This window comes from Akebia trifoliata, chromosome 4 (genome assembly GCF_017979445.1).
Source record: "Akebia trifoliata isolate Shusen 1 chromosome 4, ASM1797944v1, whole genome shotgun sequence".
Taxonomy (NCBI): Eukaryota; Viridiplantae; Streptophyta; class Magnoliopsida; order Ranunculales; family Lardizabalaceae; genus Akebia; species Akebia trifoliata.
Genome location: NC_141378.1, coordinates 5039676 through 5063531, shown reverse-complemented (window position 1 = coordinate 5063531; position 23856 = coordinate 5039676). Strand labels below are relative to the sequence as shown.

Genomic DNA, 23856 nt, shown 5'->3' with positions numbered 1-23856 from the left:
ATAATATGATTGTAAGGATAACAAAGACAATTTACCAGCTTCAGCAATGTGTAACAAAATATGATTTAATATCTAAACAAACAACTTTTTCAGCACTTAAATTCAGTGCTTAAAAATTTCAGCGCTTAATACTATTCAGCACTAATTTTTTTCAGTTTAACAAACAACACTTAAGTTGGTAAAGGTGTGTGCAGTGTTGATCCCACGACGTAGGTTCAAATCTGGTTGAACCCACCTTCATGTTTACTAGAAAAATTGGATCTTTCACCTTGGCTTATTCTTAGGAAGCATTTGCATGCATAGGAGCTTATATTCCTACAAAATGAAGACTGACATTGCAAATATTACCAAGACATGATTTCTTTTCATTTCTTGTATATGAGTTTAAAAAAAATCCTATTTGAAAATGGTAGTTTTAGTAGAAAGGAAGATGATCATATAAGTCAAATAGGATCAATCTGATCTGATGTGATCAAAAGTCCTCAAAAGATAGACAAATACATTTGTGTGCACAAATGTATGAGACTACATTCATACAAATCTTTTTAAAATAATTTGTATTTCTCTTATTTCTCAATGTTGAAAGATACTTCCTCAAATCTAGATGTAAAGTTAACAATCCAGATTGTCAAATTTAAGATCGGAAATGTGTTTCCCCAATCCAAAAATTTGATGACTATCATCAGATAACATGTAAATCATTTACCTTGGGATACGCATAACCATAGATTTTTTTTTTAGTTTAACCCCAGGCAAATGATCTACGGTTTTGTGATGGGGGCGTGTGTCAAAGGGTGGCGTCATATTATCACTACTCATGACATATATAACCTACTTGATCTCAGAAGAATTACTAATCGATTTGATAAGAATTAGATCAGCCCCTTTTCATATCTGGGATTTTATCGGATCTCGATATTGGGATAAAATATAATTAAATTCCATGCATTTACATAAAATATATATCATATAATTTACATAATTTGCTCGGCCGAAAAAGTATTTCTCACATTTTATTGGATTGGGCTCTATCAGATCGGGACATGATTGATCAAAAAACCTATCCAATGGGTTATCAAATTGGATCCTCATCGGAACCCAAATCCTAGATCCAAATTTAAGGTCATCCGGTTAAACGGATCGTTTTTCGGATCCGATCCATTGACAGCATGAAAGAGTGCGCGCGCGACGCTTGAGAGAGAGGGAAGCCTCCCTCGAAAACTAGTCTGCTACGCCAACGTGCGTAAAACGCACCCATGAACAGAATCTGGACAAAAACTGCCAACCACTTTTCAAAAATAACTGAATTTCAATCAAAGATTCTCTCTCTTTGTAAGCTCCGAAAACTAAAAGAAGTTCTACAACTGCTCCACTCGGAACCCATTCCCTTAGACTCCTCATCTCTGTACTCATCTATTCTACAGCTCTGCATCGATTTGAAAGCCGACAAAGAAGGTAGATTAGTTCATGATCGTCTTTCGAGAAATGGGTTGGATTCAAATTTGTATTTAAATACCAAATTGATAATATTTTACTCGAAGACCAGAGACATGGGTTCGGCTCGTAACGTGTTTGATAAAATGTCTGAGAGAAGCGTTGTGTCTTGGACTGCAATGATTTCTGGGTACTCTCAAAATGGGTATTCGAAGGAAGCTCTGGATGTTTTCTGTATGATGCATCGGTCGGGTTTTAGGGCGAATCAGTTTACTTATGCAAGTGTTTTGGTGGCTTGTACCAATGTAAGGGGCTTGGAAAGAGGGAAACAAATTCAAGGGTGTATTATGAAGAGTAGATTTTCAGAGAATCTGTTTGTGCAGAGCGCATTGGTTGATTTACATTCAAAATGTGGTATAATGGATGATGCCAGGTATTTGTTTGAGCGGATGTCGCAAAGGGACTTGGTTTCTTGGAATACGGTTATTGGTGGGTATGCGGTTCATGGGCTGGTAGATGACTCTTTTGAAATGTTCTATTTGATGTTGACTGAAGGTGCGATTTAAATCTTTGTAATCAAATAGGGATTTTGCGAAGAAACTCGGAGTTCTTGGTTGGCTTGTGGTGGTTCATTTGCTTGAGCTCTGTTCCAAGCAAAAAATCAGAGTTTACCAGTTTGTAAAATGCTTCAAAGTAGAAGTGGCAACTTGGCTAAGTTAGTAAGACATGTGTTGTTTCCACGTCCTAGGTTCAAATTCCCTCAAACGCAACTTCATCTTGCTAACCAATAACCCTTTGTCAAAAAAAGAAACAACAAAGAAGACAAAAATCGCACAAACACAAGGATTTACGTGGTTCGACAGTGTGCCTATGGTCCACAAATCAGATCAAGAACAATCTTTATTTTCTTCCAAGTTTTAGACTTGGGAGTTGCTAAAACATGTTTATCTCCCCAAAAATAGAAAACCCTAAGAAGACATTACACAATTGCCTTTTTCGTAATCCTAAAAAATTTGAGCCAGGAGCTCCGACCTCAAGCCCTTTGAAAGGGGGCACGTGACCCATGGCAGGGTACACTGCCCCCTGCACCCCCGCAACTCAGTGTACCACCAACATAATATAAAACATTCACACAACACCCTTTACCTAAAAAAATGCTTCGAAATTGTGTGCAAACTTTGCTGACACCACAGAGACTCAGATAGCTCGGGCAATCAAATAGGTCTTGGTGAATCATATTTCTTGGACAAGGTTGTCAAGAACGTTCGGAGAGAATTTTAAATTTTTTAGGGAAACTTTTTAATTGTAGAGTACTTATTGGTTCTTGCTACAGAACCAAGAATATCATGTCATTGCCTTCTTATGTGATAAGAAATTTCCTTGCATTAAATGAAAGATTTGCGTTTGGAGTTTACTAAGCTTGTTAATCTAAAAATAGCCCAACTAATCAACAAAACCCTTTTTTAGGAAAAAGATGCATATGAAGATTTTCTATTAGGAATTGCTTGCGCTTTTTTTTTTTCGTTAGTTAGTTAGTTTGTTTAGTTCACATTGTTTTTTATTAATTCAATTTCCATCCCCCATTAAAGAATTATCCTTGTTGCATATGCATAATGATTGCTTCTCTTTGTTTTATTTTATTTTCATTCTCTGTGGTATTACCTCTATTTGACAGGTACAATGCCTGATCAGTTCAGCTTTGGAAATGTTTTGAGAGGCTATGGTGGTGTTAGATCACTCGTGAAGGTCAATCAAATTCATGGGCTCATTGTTCACTTGGGTTTTGAGTCTCATGGTGTTGTAACTGGATCACTTATTGATGCTTACGCAAAATGTGGAAATGTGACAAATGCGAGGCTTGTCTATAATTTTATGCAAGAAAAAGATCTGATCTCCTGCACCGCATTGATCACCGGCTATGCACGTGAAGGTAGCTGTAGTAGAGATGCTTTGGATCTTTTTACTGATATAAAACAAATGGATATTGGAATGGACGATATTGTTCTATGCTCCATGCTTAATATATGTGCCAACATAGCATCGTCAAACTTGGGAAGACAAATCCATGCCCTTGCACTAAAGAACCATCCCAATTTTGACGTGGCAATGGGTAATGCTCTCATTGATATGTATGCTAAGTCGGGAGAAATTAAAGATGCTAATCGTGCATTTGACGAGATGCAAGAGAAGAATGTGATTTCATGGACTTCATTGATTACTGGATACGGGAAACATGGGTATGGAGAGAAGGCAATCACATTGTTTGAGAAGATGGAAGATAATGGATTGATCCCGAACGATGTTACATTCTTATCTCTTCTCTTCGCTTGTAGCCATACTGGCTTGACTGACAAAGGTCAGGAGTGCTTTAATTCTATGATTAGTGAATATAATATCAATCCTAGGGCCGAGCATTATTCTTGTATGGTAGACCTTTTCGCGCGTGGAGGCCATTTGGAAGAAGCCTATGATTTAGTATGCAAGATGAATGTTAAACCCAATGCTTCACTTTGGAGGGCTATTCTTGGGGCTTGTAGAATATATGGCAATACGTCACTTGGAGAAGTAACGGCTAGGCATCTTTTCAACTTGGAGCCTGATAATTCAGTCAACTATGTTGTTTTAGCAAGCATATATGCTGCAGCTGGTTTGTGGGAAGATTCTTCGAAAATAAGGAAATTGATGGAAGATAGAGGCATTAAAAAGGACCCGGGTAGTAGCTTTATTCAGTACAACAGTAGAAGACACACTCTTCTTCCAGAAGCAAATTAAAAGTTGGAATTGTGTTTATATTGAGAAGTGGTGACCTCGTCTTCCTCGCTAGGATAGATGAAGCTTCCGGACCACCTTTTCCTGCCATAAGACACTCTATTTTCCAAGACTACGCCATGATGGATTCCATGTTTCGTGCGATGTGTACATACTAGCACACTTTGGCATGGACAATTCAGAAACTAGAATGGCTTGACACTTTAAATGGAGGAAGTAGAGGAAATACTTCATGAGGAGGCATATTTTGGTGGGGGGTGAGAACTCTTCACTACTGGGGACTCATAATCTTCTACTACTGAAAGCCTCCAAGGTCTTAGTTTTTTGTAAGTTTCAGACACATACTAACAAACTCTGGCATGGAGATTTCAGTAACTAGAATCACTTGCTTGACAGTTTAAACAGTGAGGAATGGAGGAAACAATCTCTAAGGAACTTGAATTTTGGGATTTCTCACATTTAATACCCCTTAAAGCCGTCCAAGACCTACTGTAATTGCACATCTACAACTACAGCCATGTTATCGACCTTTTGTCATTGAGTTCATCATGTAACTGTCTATACTGAATTATGTAGATGAAAGAAGTGATTTAAAGGATGAAAGTGGAGGTTCCCATTGTCCTCGAAGGGAATAAAAACTAAAGTACCTGCCAACACTTAACTGTTCTCATCAAAGGTGTGCATTTATATTCGATTAAAATTTTAACTATTGTAGACTATTCTCTTCCAAACCTTGTGGTCTCTCTTTCTCTCTCCCTCTCCAATATCAAGGAACAAAGAAAAGGAATAATTGAACTTCTAAAGAAATACAACTTCCAAAGTAGAGGTGCAGCTTTTCTTTTGGGGATTGCACTCTTGTCAATAGAGTGCATGGGATTTTTTAATGAATGAAGTGCAACCGGTATTGGGTGATCTTGTTTTGTCTTATAAATCAATAAGGAGAAAATAAATTCAATTTTTTCATCACATGGTTTTTTCAAATAATCAATGTTTTTCCTAAAGACTAAAGAGATCGAAAACTTTAGACTTTTGGGAGAAAAAAAAGGATTTTTAGCGAGAAGTTGAAGGCAAGCCCTGTGGAAGAGCATGTCATCAAATTCCAAACATAATGCATATTTCAATGGTAAACCAAAATCCAGGGGGTTTTGTTTAAGTTACTCAAAAATATCCCTTGGCATGTTTGAGATTGGGTAACGCCACAGGGTTGGCCTAGTTGCAAGTTGAACCTTGATGCGCTCCTTAGGAAGGGTAGGTCAAGTGTTTAAAACCCCACAAAGCAATGAATTCCTTGGGTCCACCCTCCAGGTCTGATTGACCCTTGACTCAACTAATTGCACGTAGGACCTTTTGAGGGGGCAGTGTGTGAGACCATGGGACTAGTCTCACTCAATGGGTGGGGATACGATAAGCAAAAAAAAGAAAAAAAATTGTTCCAGATTGGGTTGCACGGACGATAAGGGACTACCTATATTTTTGGATCAAACGTCTTGCACAATACTCAAAATTATGATTGGGTGCCTTGAGGAAGTAGAGAAAAAATTGTAAGAGCAATAAAAAAAACATTTTTTATTAATTGATTAAGGTGTTTTTAATTTTGGGACTTCAATGACAGTCCATTTTCCAAGTCTTCCATCATGAAAAAAAAAAAAACTTCGAAGTGGTCAACCCGCTTCAAAATTTTGAAGGAACCCTCTCCATTTGATTACATGTGGCATTTTCAAGGAGGCGTTTCAAATTTTGCCAAAGATGTAGGGGTGTGAAATAATTTCAAAACTCCACATGTCTTCTAACGAGGAGGGTTCCTTCAAAATTTGAAGTGGGCTGCCCACTTCAAAGTTGGACTCTTCCATCATGTATATTGCAAAATTAAACAAACTTAAAAAAAAATTCTAAACAAAATTAAAAAAATTCTTAATCTTTTAAGTTGTTTTAAATTTTGGGGTTCAATCCATTTTCCAAACCTTCATCAGCTTCAAAACCTATAATCTTATAGATTGGATCGGGTTTTGAACCGCATAATGCATATTGTTGGATCTTTTGTAATCTATTTAAACCCGACCGACCCTTTGACGTCCAAGGAGCATATGTGTAGTGTCAATTCCTCAAATTGTGCAATTTCAAGCTCACTCGAACGCACAGATCCGAGAGAGAGAGAAGAGCCTTTTGTAGTTTTGTTCACCTTTCTCTCTGCGCGTCCATTACTTTGTTCTTCGCTTCTCCGATTTTATACTATTGAATTAGAGCGTAAAAAACCCTAAGAAAATTCGTCACATCGATTGAAAAACGAGGGTTTCGATCTGCAGATCCGTGTCTGAGTTTGCTCTCTCTGCTAAGGAGGTGCGGATCGTAGGATCTCTCAGCCATGGCGTGCGTAAAGAGCGTCAACAGATCTGCTTCGGTCGCCTTCTCGCCCGATTCACCTTACCTTGCAGCGGGTACCATGGCTGGAGTAGTCGATCTGTCGTTCAGTTCTTCAGCCAATCTCGAAATCTTCAAACTTGATTTCCAATCGGACGATCGAGAGCTCCCTGTTGTTGGAGAGTGCCCAAGTACCGAGAGATTCAATCGGCTTTCGTGGGGCAAGACCGTATCGGGATTCACCGAAGAATTCTCTCTCGGACTCATCGCTGGAGGCCTTGTCGATGGCACCATCAACATCTGGAATCCCCTCAATCTCATCAGGTATTTGGTTGAGAACTGTTATTTGATTCTTAATTATAATTATGATGTAGACAGAGATAAGGAAAAAAAATTATATTTTTTTGGCGTTATTTATTAAATAATCTATATATATATATATATATATATATATATATATATATATACACACACGAAGCTCTAAACTCTTCAATCACTATTTACAAAGTAACCATGGAGGGAAAAATGGAGAAACAATGAGATTTGTGCTGACATAGAGAGAGATTGAAAGAATATTGTTTGGTTTATTTATATCAAACCTTGTCGAAAATTCTCTTGCAATATTATGAAGAAAAAAAGAAGAAGGATTCTCTTATAACTGTTTGATTTTTCTTGAATTATCCCCTTTGGATGACTTTGTTCGTCATGGCCCCGTCCATGCACTATTGGCTGGATGTGGAAAAGGGATGCGGAAATTGTGTGAGGTCAAAGTGGATGCATCACGTTGCGGGGTGGAATAACAGGGAAGAGTGCGATTAATCCCACATCAGTTAGGAGAATGTTAAGACCTTGAGTTATAAGGACAAACCAGATCCTACACATATGGTATGAAGCGTTTTAAAGTCGTGCAAACTTCAGCCTAAAGGAGACAATATCACACTGTTGTGGGTCCCAGGTGTTACAAATGGTATCAGAGTTGAGGAAGGTTTTTTCTGTTTGGTGGGGAGGTTGTTATGGTTTTGTCAATGCACCACTAACTGGATGTGGCAGTTGAAGTGGAGTTGTCATGTTGTGAGTTGGAATAGCAAGGAGGAGTGTGATTAGTCTCACATCGGGTAAGAGAACGTTTTGAGTCAACCTAGGTTATAAGGACAAATCAGACTTTACATGGTATGATGTGTTTTAAATCTACGTGGGTTTCGACGCAAAATTGACAATATCATATTGTTGTGGGTTTGGGACATTACATGGTCGGACTCATACATGTCATGGAAGGTTTCGATGTAGATGAATCCAGTTGACTGCATGGAAGCTGAAGTTTGAGGAGAGGACTCCCTTTATGACCGTTTCCATGCCACCTATTTTATTGTTATGAAAAGACTCGTAATGAAGTTGTGTGGGTTGCTAAGATAAGATAGAATAGGCATGCGAGCTATGTGGTGCATTGTTGTGTTTGTTGACAAGACCTTTAGGCTAAGATATGAACATTATCTTTTGGGGAAATTTTTTGAAAAGATAGGAGAGTTTTTTTTTTTTTTTGTGTGAGGTGAGTTGGTGTTAATCAACCAGTTTATTTGAGGATAGAGATTGGCAATTCTGAGGGAGGAAAACTAATAAAAATATTTGAGTCCTCCAAAGGTAGAAGCTTGAGTTCCTAGCTATTTGCGAATGATGGTACTTAAGTATCTTTAGTTCTGATGGAAACAAAAATTAGATTAGGGAGTAGATAATCCAGAAGAAGAGGTACTCTGCTGGGAATACACGGATCTACGAAGGGATAAAGAACAAGATAGGAAGGTTCATATGTTTGAGAGAGTTCACTCCTAGGGGCAGGTATTAGTTTTGTTTTTCTTAAAGGATCAAGAAATGGAGGTTGTGGTCAATTCACAAGTGTTATTTTGTCAATGTCCATCAAGGAAGTGTTAGAGAAGTTTATTGTGGATTCCGAACTATACAAAAAGGTGTCAAATGTTGAGAATGATCCAACATGAGACAACGGGGGGGGGGGACACTTTTTAGGAATGGAGAAAGATATTCACACGAATCGTGGGATTGGGGACAAATCATGGTTTTTTTTTTTTTTTTTTGGGGGGGGGGGGGGAGTCCATTTTCAATTGGAGTAGGTAGAACCTTACTATAGCAATTCAATTGGATGGTCCGGATTTTTCAAATGCAAGTGACTTTTCAAAGGCCATGAACGTCAAAATGGACTGATTATTTTTTAGGATTGTTTGCTCTATAAAGAGTTGTGCTATTGAATTGTCCAACATGGTTTCAGTGTGCCACCTACTCATTAATGCAAACCCTATAACATGAAACAACATGTGTCAAACTTAGATGCTATTCATAGACATTATAACGGCCCTTATATTGTGTCAATCATGTGCAAGTGTATAACATCCACTAGTTTACACGCTATTTGACACATGGAAACATTTTTTTGAATATAGAAATTGAATTATACTTGAACATTGTATTGGGTCAAATACTACTTTTTGAGTTGCTTGGATAAGGTCTTTGACATTGAATGCATAGTCTTCTCTTTCTTTTCTAAAAGGTATGATAGACCTCTCCCAAGGTCTCCTTTTTGTACCACTAGCGTCCATACACACCAACTGATTTTGCCAGAGCTCTCCAAGATGGAGTGACTTGTTAGCCTCCCTCTGCCAATCACTGAGGGAGGTCTCCTTATTTGGTGGGATATGTCCTTCCCTTGTCGGATAAAAGTGTGTTGGGGACCACTGTCTAGCCGTTTTAGTTTCCTCTTGTAGATTGTACCTCCTGTAGTGTGATCATCAGTTCTTGGGATGTATATGCCTCTAGCTAGGCCTTTGCTTAAACTCCATCACCAGGGTCGGCGAACTTTTGAGGGTGCGATGCCACGATGATGGATTGCTAAGTGCTAACTACTTAGTACAGCACAATACTGCCTAATTGTACACTTATGTGGATTCTGCATAATCTATATAAGGCAAAGGAATTGGTTAAATATTTGACCTGACGTCCAAATCCGGGAAATGAGGACCTTGGGTCAAATCCATTGGATTCTGTCATTTGAGATGCGTTGGTTCTAATTTTGTCCTATCTGACATGTCTCTCAAGATTGCACCATTCAGTTGATTACTGAGTTCCACACTCTTTGTTGTGCACTTCAACTAAAGCTCATCATTTAGGAAACCTGAGATGCAATTCGATTTACAAAGGCAGTTTATCATTCTTTTGCAGTTCAGAGGAAATTGAAGGTGCTCTTGTTGGACGTCTACCAAAGCATACAGGACCTGTAAGTTTCCCTGTTCATATTTTTCCCACAGTGTAACTAGCAAGCTTTCCATCTCATTTATTACTTGTTTTTTAACCACAGGTTCGTGGTCTCGAGTTCAACACTAATACACCAAATCTACTTGCTTCTGGGGCGGATGATGGAGAAATCTGCATCTGGGATCTTGCTAACCCTGCTGAACCTTCTCACTTCCCACCTCTCAAGGTATATCAATGTCATCTGACAATTGATGCATGGCAAGCCTCATCATTGCCTTTTTCAAATGCTTATCATGTCAACTTATTTTATTTTATTTATGGACAAGCTGGACTTGAACCCACGACCTCAAAGTTGTTTTGCAATGTGTCAAACCAACTGAGCTATGGGTCTAAGCCCGTCAACTTAATTATCTTTTAAGTTGGTAAATAGTAATGAAGTGAATTGTCTCAAGAAACTGTTGACTTGAAAATAGTCCATATTTCGTCAAAGTGGAGGAAGAACTGGGACACTTATCTTATATCTACCTTATATGCCATACTCTGGTTCAACATTTTATTTTTCTTGGTTCTTGTTACCATATTTCTTCAATATATTGCTTGACATAGCTTGTGAAAACTTCATGCAGAGTGTTGGATCTGGTTCTCAGGGTGAGGTTTCTTTCTTGTCATGGAATTACAAAGTGCAGCACATCTTAGCTTCCACTTCTTACAACGGGACCACAGGTATGGAGGGAAAGATATTTTGTGTAGTTTTCCCGTATTATAAACTTATTCATCTTTTTTTTCTTTGAACTGAAACTGGTAATACTTTCAACATTTTCCAGTGGTTTGGGATTTAAAGAGGCAAAAACCTGTGATAAGGCAAGTTGCTATCTTGCGACTAAGAAATGTTATGGGCACTTCTGGATAACTCTATTTGTTGAATCAGATAAACTGACGTGATCTTTGCATTTCTAACAGTTTTACAGATTCGCATAGAAGGCGGTGTTCGGTTTTGCAGTGGAATCCTGATGTTGCCACACAACTCATTGTTGCATCTGATGATGATAGTTCACCTTCTTTAAGAGTATAATGTTTTTGAAATACAGTTTTTTGTGTTAATTTTAACCTTTAAAGATGATGTGTATTAGATGTTTAGTATTTTGCTATGGTATTTATACACAGCTTTGGGATATGAGGAACACAATATCGCCTGTGAAAGAGTTTTTGGGTCACACTAAAGGTATTGTCAGATACGTGACACAGCAGTACTTCGTTTCTTCTTCATTTTTGAATTAATGGTTCATGTATTTTAATCAACATTCTTTGCATTAAAATGTTTTGTGACTCTCACAATGGATTATAGAAAAAACAAGTTTGCTAATTACTGTTTATATTTAATTAACCTGGTTTGAAGTTTCATTAGCTCTCGATTAACTGAAGTATTGAACTATATTATGGATTTTATGTTCTTTAATTATCATAATAATACTTTTTCAAGCATTTCATTTACCACAAGATCAATCTTCCTAATTAGCTTTTGAGTTGGGACAGTGTCTTTTTTGGATGGTACAACTTTGTGCAAAAGCTTTTACTATCATGTTACATCCTTTTTTGTTACCTGTTCAGTATTTTTATGTATTGCATGGGCTCATTCTTTCACTAAAGTTCCAGTTACAGCTCTGGCATTATTCCTCATCTTAGTTTGGTTAGATGTTAATAAATAACTAAAGTTCTTGTTGGTTTTGTATTTCTATTTCAACTTCGGTTGTCTATATCTTTTAAACCAGGTGTAATTGCAATGTCATGGTGTCCAATCGACAGCTCCTACTTGCTCACTTGTGCGAAAGATAATCGGACTATTTGTTGGGATACAGTGACTGGAGAGGTAGGGTAATAGGCCTTGATTATTTTGCTACATTAGTTGTAGTTTTTTTTTTGGTTGATAAATACATTAGTTGTAGTTTTGTCTTGCCGTCAAGCTTGTTTTTTCCATTTATTTGTTCTGCAACCATCCAAAATTGTCTTTTAATTCACGATTCTGCTTCTCATATTCTATTTTGTGCAGATAGCTTGTGAATTGCCTGTTGGAACCAACTGGAATTTTGATATTCACTGGTATCCGAAGGTCCCAGGAGTGATATCAGCATCTTCATTCGATGGGAAAATCGGCATTTGTAACATTGAGGTATGGCTGTTTTCCTTTTTGAAAGAACCGCGTTTAAAACATCTTTCTTGGGCTTTCTTTAACTTGCATTTTCCGTGTTTAAAACGTAAAAACTGATTTTTGTTGTTAAAAAATAATCATGTTTTTTACTCGTTTTATTCGCTGGAGGGACAAAACATCTTTTCAACACGACTGTAAGAAAAAACAAAGGTCATTTTTTCTTACTATGGACACAATTTTAATGATAGTCATGACAGCATTGCCAGTGAGGTTAAACATAGACCCTTTTTTTTCTTCTTTACATGGATGATCTTGTTGGATGAAATCCCTATTGCTAATCATCTCACTCCCAGGGGCCTTAGTATCCCCAATGGGTGCTTGACGTGTGAAGGGGTGGGAACAAACGGTCGATCAACTTCTAATCCATTGCATCTCTGATCTGTTTGAGCTGATTTTTGCACTTAATTTCGTATTTCGTGGATAGTTCCTAGAATTGGTAGAGGAATGACCAACCAAGGTTTAAGCCTTGTAGGGAGAGGTCCTGGCATTAGGAAATCACATAATCTTCCTAAAACTCCTTAAATCATGGCCATAAATCTTGAAATCAATACTTATTCCCCAAGAAAAGTCGTAGGTTTTGAGCTATTCTTCCCACTATAATCTTATGACGAACCTCATCCAGATTTGGTACTTATCAGTGGATTTCTCCTTGCTTCAGAGTTTGAAACCCTAGAGTTCTCCAAATTTATGAACCTTAAAAGCTCTCCAATATCTCTAATACTGTGGATGAAAGTATTTTCTTTTTCCAATTTTATTTTACGTTATTGATCTCTCTTCTCACTAGATTTGGCTGAGCCTTGGGGCCCAGATCATCTAACGTTGATATTGAATCAACTCAAACAATCTCATAATCCAGACATGAGTAAATGTGAGTATGAGGTAAAGAACCAAGTCGAGTTAGGATAAGTAAATGCTAGGGAGGTTGAAAGTTGAAATCAGTGCCAAGTCATACCTCATGCCAAACTTAGAACGTAGTTAAGCAAGACAAGGCTGATCCCCAGACCCAATGTTATTTTGACCGGGATTGGACGATAGACAAGTCAAAATGGTACCATCTAAGCTTTTTCGTGGGGTTGATATGAATTGCCGTGGTCCCATAGTTGTTGGATTGCATAACCAGGTCAGGCTTGAGAATTGGGTCCTAGGTCAACTCGTTTGATTAGTCAGTGTTATGTCTTTCAAGAAATTGAGTTATTCTGTCTAAAGCTAAAAGATCATATTACGTATCTTATTAGTTGGAAGTATCTTATTTGACAGTCAGCTAAATATCATATTACTCATCTTATTTGTTAGAAGTATCTTAATTGGTAGTGTTGTTCTTGGTCCAGGGTTGCAACAGATTGGCTGCTGGGGAGGGTGACTTTGGAGCGGGTAATTTTTTTTTTTACTAATCATGGTTATGAGTTAATTAAACTGTTAATCATTTGATTTTATTATTGTTATAATTGCAATGTGGCCATGTGGGCCCAATGATGATTTTGGGAGAGAGAATTGATACTAATAGAAGAGAAGATATAATAGTGGGTATTTGATTTAAAGAATGAGTATTATATGTATTTAATCTTTTTTAAAAGAATATGGGTCCCACTTAAGGTTTGTTGGGTAACAAACTTGATAAAGTAAGATTCACCTGGCATTGTTAGATCTCCAAGGGAGTATTTGTAATAAAAATGCAACAGTACAGTGAGGTCTGTTTGGTAAATCTCTCAAAAAAGAAAAATTAATTGAAGTTCCACTCTACGCAAGAAATAAGGTTTATTTCTTTCAGCATTCATTTGGGAAATCGAAGGCCCCATCCAAGGTGCGTTTTTTCACTTGGCTAGCCACTCTTGGCAGACTTCCCACGCTTGATATTCTCATTAGTAGGGGCTTTGTGACCCCAAACTATTGTTTCCTTTGCAATTCAAGTAATGAGTCGGTAAATCACATTCTCCTCCATTGCAATTTCTCCCTCTCAATTTGGTACCATTTCCTCAATTTGTTCAACATCACTTGGGTCGTCCTGCGTTCCTTCTTGGATCTCTGTCATAGTTGGGACCATTCTATGTTCTCGGGGATAAAGAAAACTCTTTGGAGATTCCTTCATTTTGCCATTACTTGGGGGCTTTGGTTGGAGAGGAATGGAAGGATTTTCTAAGGTGCAATCACACCTTTCCCAGACGTGGTGATCAGTATTATGGGTTTTTTGTTTTTTTATTTCGTTTTTTCGTTATAAAGTATGCCCGGATTTTAAGGGTGTCTTCTTCAAGGAGTTTGTCTTTAGATGGAAATCATTATGTGTTTGTTCGCTTTGGTGGGTCATCTCGACCACCTCTTGTAATTTTTCTCTCTTTTAATAAATTCATACTTATAAAAAAAAAAATTAAGGTTCATAGAGGCGTATTTTTCTGCCTCTGCATAGACCAAAACGCATAGATTTATCCGATGTTTCTAGCTAGTCTACGTCAATATTGAGTGGTCTTTGAATGAGCAATGTTTCTTATATTTCAAGGTTCAACATGTTAAAAATCCATTGTTTTTCGATTGCGAATTTGCGACTAAACAATGATGAGGAAACCAAGATTATCGATCAACCATCGTTAGCATTTAGTCCCTACTGGCAGAAAATCCTAGCTACGCCCCTGTATGTAAGGGGAGTAACGTGTAAATAAATTATTGTGTTTGTCTTGCTTGTATAGGAGGGCCCCTTATCCTCCATTTTCTTCAATACATTTATCTATTTATTTATTGGAAAAAAAGAAACCAAGATTATCGATCAACCATCGTTAGCATTTAGTCCCTACTGGCAGAAAATCCTAGCTACGCCCCTGTATGTAAGGGGAGTAACGTGTAAATAAATTATTGTGTTTGTCTTGCTTGTATAGGAGGGCCCCTTATCCTCCATTTTCTTCAATACATTTATCTATTTATTTATTGGAAAAAAAGCCTGGGATCATGACTATGACAAAAATACCCTCAACTTACATAATTTTTTCCAACCTCAGATAATTGAATTACGTATGATGCCTTATAAATACCTCAATACACTTTATTTTCTGCACCTATCTTCTTCATGTGCACTTTTCTAGTTGTTTTCTGTACTGAACATTGTTCTAATGATATTGTCGATTTTTCTTCTTGCATATGTTCTATGATTTTTGTTCAGCAACTTTGAGAGCTCCGAAGTGGTTGAAACGTCCAGTGGGGGCATCTTTTGGTTTTGGAGGCAAATTTGTTTCATTTCACCCTAGCCCATCAGTTGCGGGTACTCCAACTGGAAGTTCTGAGGTATGCACAGTGATTGCTTTGTCTTTTTGGTCTTCTTCCATGATGCTGAATGGTTCATTTCCTCCCCACTTCCAGGTTTATGTGCATAACTTAGTTATTGAACACAATTTGGTAAGCCGTTCCGCTGAATTTGAAGCTGCTATACAAAATGGAGAAAAATCTTCACTGAGGGTTTTGTGTGATAAAAAATCTGGAGAGTCCAAGTAGGTTGTTTGTATACACCAAGTATCAAAATGGACTCACTGTCTGCATTTTTTTTTTAATTCTGTTGTATTGTCTCGGACAGATCTGATGAAGATAGAGAAACATGGGGTTTCTTAAAGGTTATGTTTGAAGAGGAAGGGACAGCAAGAACAAAGCTACTTGCCCACCTTGGTTTCAGTGTACATAATGAAGAAAATAATGTTGTGCATGATGAGCTCACCAAGGAAATAAATGCTGTCAGTCTTGATGAAAAGACAACAAATCAAATAGGATTGACGGGGGATAAAGAAGCCAGTTTACTCTCAGTAGATAATGGGGAAGATTTCTTTAACAATCTTCAAAGCCCTAGAGAGGATCCATCTCATTCCCATTCTGGTGATAGTTGTTTCGTTGAAGATAGTTCTATACCTAATGGGGAACAAAAGCAACAAGAACTGGATGGTCAGGAAGAAAGCACCGAGTCTTCATTTGATTATGACATCCAACGTGCTTTGGTTGTTGGAGACTACAAGGGAGCGGTTTCACAGTGCATTTCTGCAAAGAGAATGGCTGATGCTTTAGTTATTGCTCATGTGGGTGGTGCTTCCCTGTGGGAGAGCACACGTGATCAGTACCTGAAAATGAGTCATTCATCTTATTTGAAGGTATCAGAAAGGAATTACCATCTTGTCATCTTGAGAGAAATGACACATCTTGTCTTTCATATAATTGAGACAGTTGTCTCTTCATACTGAAATATAACATTATAACATCCTATTTTATAGAGTTTCTCTCATAAGATTAGGTTATGTGTACATTCAGGTTGTATATGCAATGGTGAACAATGATTTCAAGAGCCTTGTGAACACCAGGCCTTTGAATTCCTGGAAGGAAACGCTTGCCCTTCTTTGCACTGTAAGTTGGTGGTATTTAATGTTTGATTCATTAATGGATGAAGTCTATAATAACCAGCTTTGAATTATGCTATGATGGAACTTCTTGAGATATGGAATTTTTAATGTGGAGACTTTTTTCATCATGAGTAGTGGAACCTTTCTCACTTAACACGTTTAATAACCCACAATTGTGAGGTTTTGGATTTGATTCCATGTTATCCCCCCCCCCCCCCCCCCCAAAAAAAAAAAAAAAAAAAAAAAAATCTCTTTACTTGACTGGGGGAATGAAAATGCTGTAGTAAACCTTGTGTTACTCCACAGCCCCTTGTCAAAGTATGTTGACAAATATTAGTTGTTCAGAGTGTGGGGTCTCTCTAATAATAATAAAGGTTATGAAACAACACCAAAATAATGGTAAGAGACTTTAACTATAAAAAATCAATAATAATATAAGTTAAGGGGAAAATCTGTTATTTACTACTGTTTCATATGTGAGTGAACTTCTAGTTATTTAAATTGCCTCAATTGCGTGCTTATGTTGTTGTTACCACCATCATTAAACAGTTTGCAGAGAGGGAGGAATGGACGGGTCTATGTGATAGTCTTGCTTCAAGGCTCATGGCTGTGGGTAATACACTAGCCGCCACTCTCTGCTATATTTGTGCAGGAAATATTGACAAAACTGTGGAAATTTGGTCGCGGAATTTGAAGCCTGAGCATGAAGGGAGAACCTATATTGACTTTCTACAGGTGGATGTTCAACTTTTGTACATTCAAGGAAACATATTTTTCTGACTCAGTTAGCAGTTTTCCAACCCTCATCTATTTTTGTAGGACTTAATGGAAAAGACTATAGTCCTTGCTTTGGCAACTGGGCAAAAGCAATTTAGTGGATCTTTGTCCAAGCTTATTGAGAACTATGCTGAACTACTTGCAAGTCAAGGGCTTCTAAAAACTGCGATGGAGTACTTAAAACTTTTGGGCTCTGAAGAACCATCTCATGAGCTTGCTATCTTACGAGATCGCATAGCTCTTTCTTCTGAAGGTGGTGTTTCCTTTAGACACGTTTTCATATGCAGTATTATTTATAGTATTTGTAGCATTTTTATCTTGGTGGCTGAAGCTTTTTTTTGTTTCTCCTAGAATGGATGATTAGTCATTGGTGATTTATGGTATATGTTACTCTTGATTCTAAATCCTTGTTGACGTATAAATATTTCTAAAGCCTATGGGTTCTCTAGAAATAATTTGCTCCATGTGTAAGATATACGGAACAAGGAGGCAGTGACCTTGGTTTTTATGCACAAGTTTTCTTTATAACTATCATCAATGTTTACAATCAGTTCTGAAACTAAGATGTTATTGGAGGTTTTGCAAAAATTCTCATGAAATATGAATTGGCCAGAGTCCATGTTAGAATAGGTACAGGAAAGCTGGAAGTGTTAGTTAGCTTGGGCTGATACATAAATGGGTGTTACAGAGGTGGGTTTTAACCAAGATAGATTTGTTCACACATGTCAATTAGTTCTACATTGTTACTAGGATAGAGTCATTCTCTGAAGCTGTTTGTTTTGGAGAAAACAAATGGTTCACTATCCTCCAACTTCTTTGTATTATAATATTTTGAATATGGTTCTGGGATCTAACAGAAAAAATAAATGAACATTGTTTATGTGCTCACACATGGAACATTGGCTGTTAGGCCTATGTCTTCATTTGTAAGCTCTGTTCTTCATTACTAAATAACGGAATCTTCTATTCCTTGTGCTTGAACTTGGACTTTCTTGTTTTTAGGCATATTGAGAATTACTTTTTGACTCTTTGGTTGGTTATTTTTGTTTTTGGAAGAGAAACACTCTTCTTGATGATGATTATGGAACAGAATTTGTTTCACTGACCCCAAATCTTTGGGATAAGGCTTTGATGACGATGATGATGAAGTACTCTCTTTACTTTGGTGTGTGGTAACTAAAGTTAGATTAGGCTTCAGGTGACTCATTATGTTAATGGCTTTCCTTTGCTGCTTTAGCATGATGCTTCTTTTCGAAGTCAGCTACTAAGACCCCTGTCCAGTTGTGCTCCTTTATCATTTTGATTTGATTCGGTTAACAAGCAGAACATTAGTTTTGATGATTTTCTTATTAAAGTTGGGTAGTGTGACCATATTACTAAACAAACATATGAGGTGATTCCTGTAATTTTTAAGCTCCAAACAATGATCTTGAGACGCAAATTATGCAGAGAGTGAAGAACCTAAGAGTTCACATGTTGAAAACACTCAACTGCAACCAGAATCCGTATATGGCACAAATCAACCTGGTTTTGACGTGGCTAATGGCGCTCAGAATTATTATCAGGTGCTTTCATCTATAAAATACTTATTAATTGATACTGCTGTTGTTTTTTGAATGACCTGATTTCTTGAAACCTTCTGTTTTTGTTCCTCTTTCATGCCAGCCACAACCACAACAGAGTGTTCCTAGTAGTCCTTACGGTGAAAATTACCAACAACCTTTCGGTGCTTCATATGGTGGAGGATATGTTACTCCTGCTCCTTATAATGCAGCACCATCCCCCCAGATGTTTCTTCCGTCACCAGCACCTCAGGTTTCTCAGGTACATCTCATCATTGGGCTCATTTTGCTGGGGAAAGCTATTGAATCATCATATTTTTTCATTGACTAGGTACAAATGATTACCTCTGGCATTGTCCTATAATTTTACTCCATTATTTCTCAAACCGATTTCATAGTTACAAAATTCATAAAATTCTCCGAATTAGGGGTTGGTCAATTGAATCAACGAATCAACAAATTAATTGATGATTCCTAGATTAATCATGGAATATGGTAAAATCTTTACCCTCTACCTTCAAAAATTATATTTTTTCAACATTCAAGAATCAAGGTGGGGTTTTTAGAGAGGTTGAGATGATGGGTTTTTGGTAAAAAAATCCAATTTATTTTTGGTATAATCTCTGTAATTTTCCCAATTTGTTTTTGCAAACCTTCTCAAATTTATCCAAATTGAACCCACACCAAGTAATTACCAAATCTGAACTTTATTACTTATCATGGTTTTTAAAGTTCAACATGTGTTCCTACTTAAAGTTAGGTATGTTCGATTTTCTTAATCTATAACTTGCTTGCTTATCAAAAACTATTGTAGTGAAATAGTTAGACTAGGAAAATCTTAATGGAGTTCAGTCATAGATATTTGGGCAATATTATTGGAATTGTTTCATTATTATTTGTACTATAAATTGCAGATTTGTTATTCTTGTTGAGATTTGTGTTCTTATTGTTCAATGTATAATTCTTTTTGTTATTCTCAGGGCAACTTTACTCCACCTCCGGTCCCTACTCAATCTGTGGTGAGGCCTTTTGTTCCTACAACACCTGCTCTGCTGAGAAATGCGGATCAATATCAGAAGCCCACTTTGGGTTCCCAGCTTTACCCTGTCTGTATACATATCTTTATTGGCACTGTTGAATTCTGATTTGCACTTCTTAACTAAGGGTTTTGTTAACATGTGCCCTAAGGGCACACGTTAAGGTGCATTAAATTACATGCACACGTTTAAGTGCATTAAATACATCTTGGAAATATAATTTTGTACCAAAAATGACCTCAAGAGATTTTTTTTTTACCAAATTACCCTCAAATGCATATTACATAGCATGAGGAGAGGACAAGCTAATCCCACAGATAGTCTTCGTTTTGCTTTTATGCTGCGTCAGTGGTTGAAAGCCCTCTTCTCGGGCCCTCCTAAAAGGTGCTGAAAAACGAATATAAGTGCGCACACTTATGCGTTGGCGCGCAACTCTGCTTCTCACTTCAGCTAACAACCTGACTTCTTGTGGCTCCTGCCTACACTCGCTGCTCTGCTTTTGTTGCCCTGATGTGTTGAAGATTTTTTATTTTACCAAAAAACCCTCAAATGCTTATTCTTAGATGTATTTAATGCACCTTAACATGTTAACAAAACCCTTTAACTAATTATAAGGACATCTAGTACACTGAATGACAAACTTTTATCTTGTCGCTTGCTTCAGGGAGTTGCGAATCCCATGTACCAACATGGACCACCTGGATCTAATTCACTTGGTTCTGTTCCAACACAAGGGGATTCAGTTCCTAGCCATACGTTGCCTCAAGTTATAGCTCCTACCCCAGCACCTAGGGGTTTTATGCCAAGTAATGTAGGATTTGTTCAACGACCTGGAATGGGTCCAGTGCAACCACCAAGTCCTACTCAGCCGGCACAGGTAGGAGCAACTGCCCCATCTGCAGTTCCACCGCCTACGGTGCAGACAGTTGATACATCAAATGTACCTGGTAATCTCATATTCTCTTTTATAATGCAATTTTATGCATTTATTTAGGTTGCTTAAAGGTATGAAATAAATTATTCCTTAAGAGTTCAAAGTCCCCATTCTGTCAAAACCTCTTCAGATCGACGCCAATCCGTCTCTAAATTTTTCCACCAAATTGGCATCTTCTCTAAATTTAGAGAAGATGTTCACCTCCAAACCAATTTGAACTCCAACTAGCCCCTTCTCTAAAACACTATTCATTCGCTTGAAAAAGTTGAAAATTATAGGGGACAAAAATGGTATTGAAAATATGTACCTTGAAATGAGAAGGTCAAAATGGCATTTATGGAAAAATGGGGGACAAAATAGGTATTTAAAAAAGGTGAATAATGAGGCCTTCTAAAATTCCTCAAGATCACTATATTTGGACTCGCGAACAGTGATTTAGAAGGGTTTTCTCTAAAATCGAGACAAGTTGGAATTAGCTTTGGACGTCTCTATCTCTAAAGAGATTTAGAGACTGGTTGGAATTGCTCTCAATTTATAGAGCACTGAAAAGAAGCATCCAATGTCTCTAAATACGCGGTGGGCTTTCAAATGCAATTTATGGAAGTGCTTTGTCTTTGTTAAGAGCTGCTTATGTATTGCTGATGTTGTCTTAGAATCCCTCTTATATACCATTTACTAGATTCATAAACTATCATGTGATGTACTGCCAAGTATCCTCCTGATTTACTGATTGTAGATAAACTTCCATATGTTTGCATGGGTACGAGCATAGTCACCAAGGCTGGGTTCAGGAATAAGTCGGTGAGGGAAAAAGTCGAAAAGTCGAGAGAAAATTGGGAAAAAATCGAAATAGTGTTAAGACAATTTTTTTTCTTCTTCTTCTAAGCGATGTTATCATTTGTATCATCAAATCCTATTTTAAACTTACGAATAAATGGTCTTTGAAAAAACCCTTTAAAAATAGCTTGCTCAGTAAAAAAAAAAATTCACATTTTCGTGTGTTTAAATCGGGACTTGTTCAAAGTTGTGATTTAATCACCAGTCTATAAAATCTCGTGATTTAAACATGAATTTTTGAAAAAGTTGGTGACTTTGGTGACTATGGGTATGAGTGTATAGAAATATAGTTACATATGAAAATTCTTTCCATGCATGGGACAACCACCACGAAGCTTTCTGTTGCTGAAACATGAATCTGCTTGTTCTGAAATTTAGAACATTTTTGTGCATTAAATGCTGCAGCCCAGCAAAGACCTGTCATTGCAACGTTGAAAAGACTCTTCAATGAGACGTCAGAAGCGCTGGGAGGTTCACGTGCAAATCCAGCAAAAAAGCGGGAAATAGAGGACAATTCAAGGAAGATTGGTGCCTTATTTGCAAAACTTAACAGTGGGGACATATCTAAAAATGCAGCCGATAAGCTCGTTCAGCTCTGCCAGGCTTTAGATATTGGAGATTTCGGTAGTGCCTTACAGATCCAGGTACACTACTTGTTAATTTATTCCAAACAAGGATAGGAAATTCCAAAATAGTTTTAAAAAGGTTTGTTTATTCCTTCTTGGTTGGCTTTCTGGAACAGGTGCTTTTGACAACGAGTGAGTGGGATGAATGCAATTTCTGGCTTGCCACACTAAAGCGAATGATCAAAACAAGGCAGAATGTGAGAATAAATTAGAAGGTATGAATTCCACCTAGCAGCCCATTGCAATTCTGTGTCTTCATTTTCGATATAGGTGTAGTTTTAGGAATCTAATGGAGGTACCTACTTCCTAGGAAATAGGCTCTATATCTTATTCTAGGATAATAATGGGAAGATATATGGAGTACATTTGACATGATCTAAAATGATCTTGTAAGTTGGAACCAACTATACTCTAAACAATACTCCCAAGATCTTAAACTAAAATAACCAAAATTATTCTTAAAAAATCAGAAAAAAGCCTGGTTATTAAACACCACTTGACTCGGCCTTCTTTTTTTTTTTTTTTGGGGGGGGGGGGGGGGGGGAGGGGGTAAGTAATGTTCGGTTGGATTCGGATTACATCAACAAGATCGTCAGATAAGAGAGCATCATTTTTAAATCTCATTTCCTACTCCTGGTGCCGAGGCCATAAGATTACTAGATATTGAAAATCACAAATTGTCCAATTTAAAATGAGCATTTTTTTTTTTTTGTTATGATCAGTATGTTGGGATACCTCACTTTTACAGTTATATCATCTGGTATGATATCTGTGTCCACAATTGCATTCAACCTAACTTGCATGTACTCTCAACGGTAACTGTGCTTTTCTTCTTCCAGATGCTTTCTCATCTCCCCTTTTGCCAACCATACTGAGATGCTGACCAAAGCAAAGAATGAAAAGGGTCAACAAGAATGAAAGATTGACCAAGGCTGGAATATCTCTTTCTTTCAGTATTTGCTAATATGTGCGTCTTTGTATCTGTTTGAAATATTGGGATTAGTCCTTTTTTTTTCTTTTCTTTTTAACTTTATTGTCAATCTCTTGTCTGTTAGTTAATAAGGGTGGATGGACGTTTTGGTCAGTGTGTATTTCCTTGTTACCAGGCCCTGTCATAGCCTTTTAAGTGTGATTAGATATAATACATTAGAAGATTTTTTTTTTTTGAGACCTCTCGCATTTTTAGTCTTGTTTTTTAATCTGGGGATGGCTTGGAGTGTTAAAACTTATCTCAGGTACGGATGATATAACGCTGTTGTTATTCTTGTACTGCAAAGAATAAAAATAGTGGTGGAATGATAACTTGGACCCAACCTGAGCAACACTAGCGATTTCCATTTTGGGGTATTATTACTTATTACAATATGATCAACAAATTAGGCTCCATCTCCTAAATTTTTAGGACAAGGCTTTGAAAGGTACAAGAGTGACTTATTGTTTTATGGAGTTGAATGGTCATGTTAAATCTGCCGAGTATTGCAGAGATAAGGATGTTGAGGTGGATGAATGGAAGGCTTAGGAAAGATAAAATTAGAAATAAATGCATCCAAGAAAATGTACTACTTCCAATAGGTGATGAAGTGGTTTGGGCCTTGTTCGACAAAAGGGTGTTCATTCGGTGATCGGTCTCAAGTCTAATGTTCAAGTTGAAGGTTTTAAAACAGCGAGAGACCAACTCAAGAATGTGGGTTTCGATA

General features: G+C 37.3%; 2 protein-coding genes across 2 annotated transcripts; both read left to right on the top strand.

Moving 5' to 3' along the window:
* Window positions 1-890: 890 nt before the first annotated feature.
* Window positions 891-4817, top strand: LOC147403202 (PPR superfamily protein). Its single transcript, XM_086438696.1, has 2 exons — window positions 891-1989; window positions 3110-4817. The coding sequence occupies exons 1-2, from the start codon at window positions 1257-1259 to the stop codon at window positions 4204-4206; spliced, it is 1830 nt and encodes a 609-aa protein (XP_086294822.1). The 5' UTR covers window positions 891-1256; the 3' UTR covers window positions 4207-4817.
* A 1468-nt stretch (window positions 4818-6285) lies between these two features.
* On the top strand, window positions 6286-23323 carry LOC147403201 (protein transport protein SEC31 homolog B-like). The gene is made up of 23 exons (XM_086438694.1): window positions 6286-6885; window positions 9787-9841; window positions 9923-10045; window positions 10446-10542; window positions 10644-10680; window positions 10780-10885; window positions 10984-11041; window positions 11589-11686; window positions 11867-11986; window positions 13354-13396; window positions 15171-15292; window positions 15368-15495; window positions 15579-16140; window positions 16298-16390; window positions 16936-17121; window positions 17206-17416; window positions 18613-18728; window positions 18829-18987; window positions 19706-19831; window positions 20427-20709; window positions 21939-22177; window positions 22276-22374; window positions 22999-23323. Exons 1-22 carry the CDS (start codon window positions 6566-6568, stop codon window positions 22369-22371), a joined length of 3378 nt encoding a protein of 1125 aa, XP_086294820.1. The 5' UTR covers window positions 6286-6565; the 3' UTR covers window positions 22372-22374; window positions 22999-23323.
* The last annotated feature ends 533 nt before the right edge of the window (window positions 23324-23856 follow it).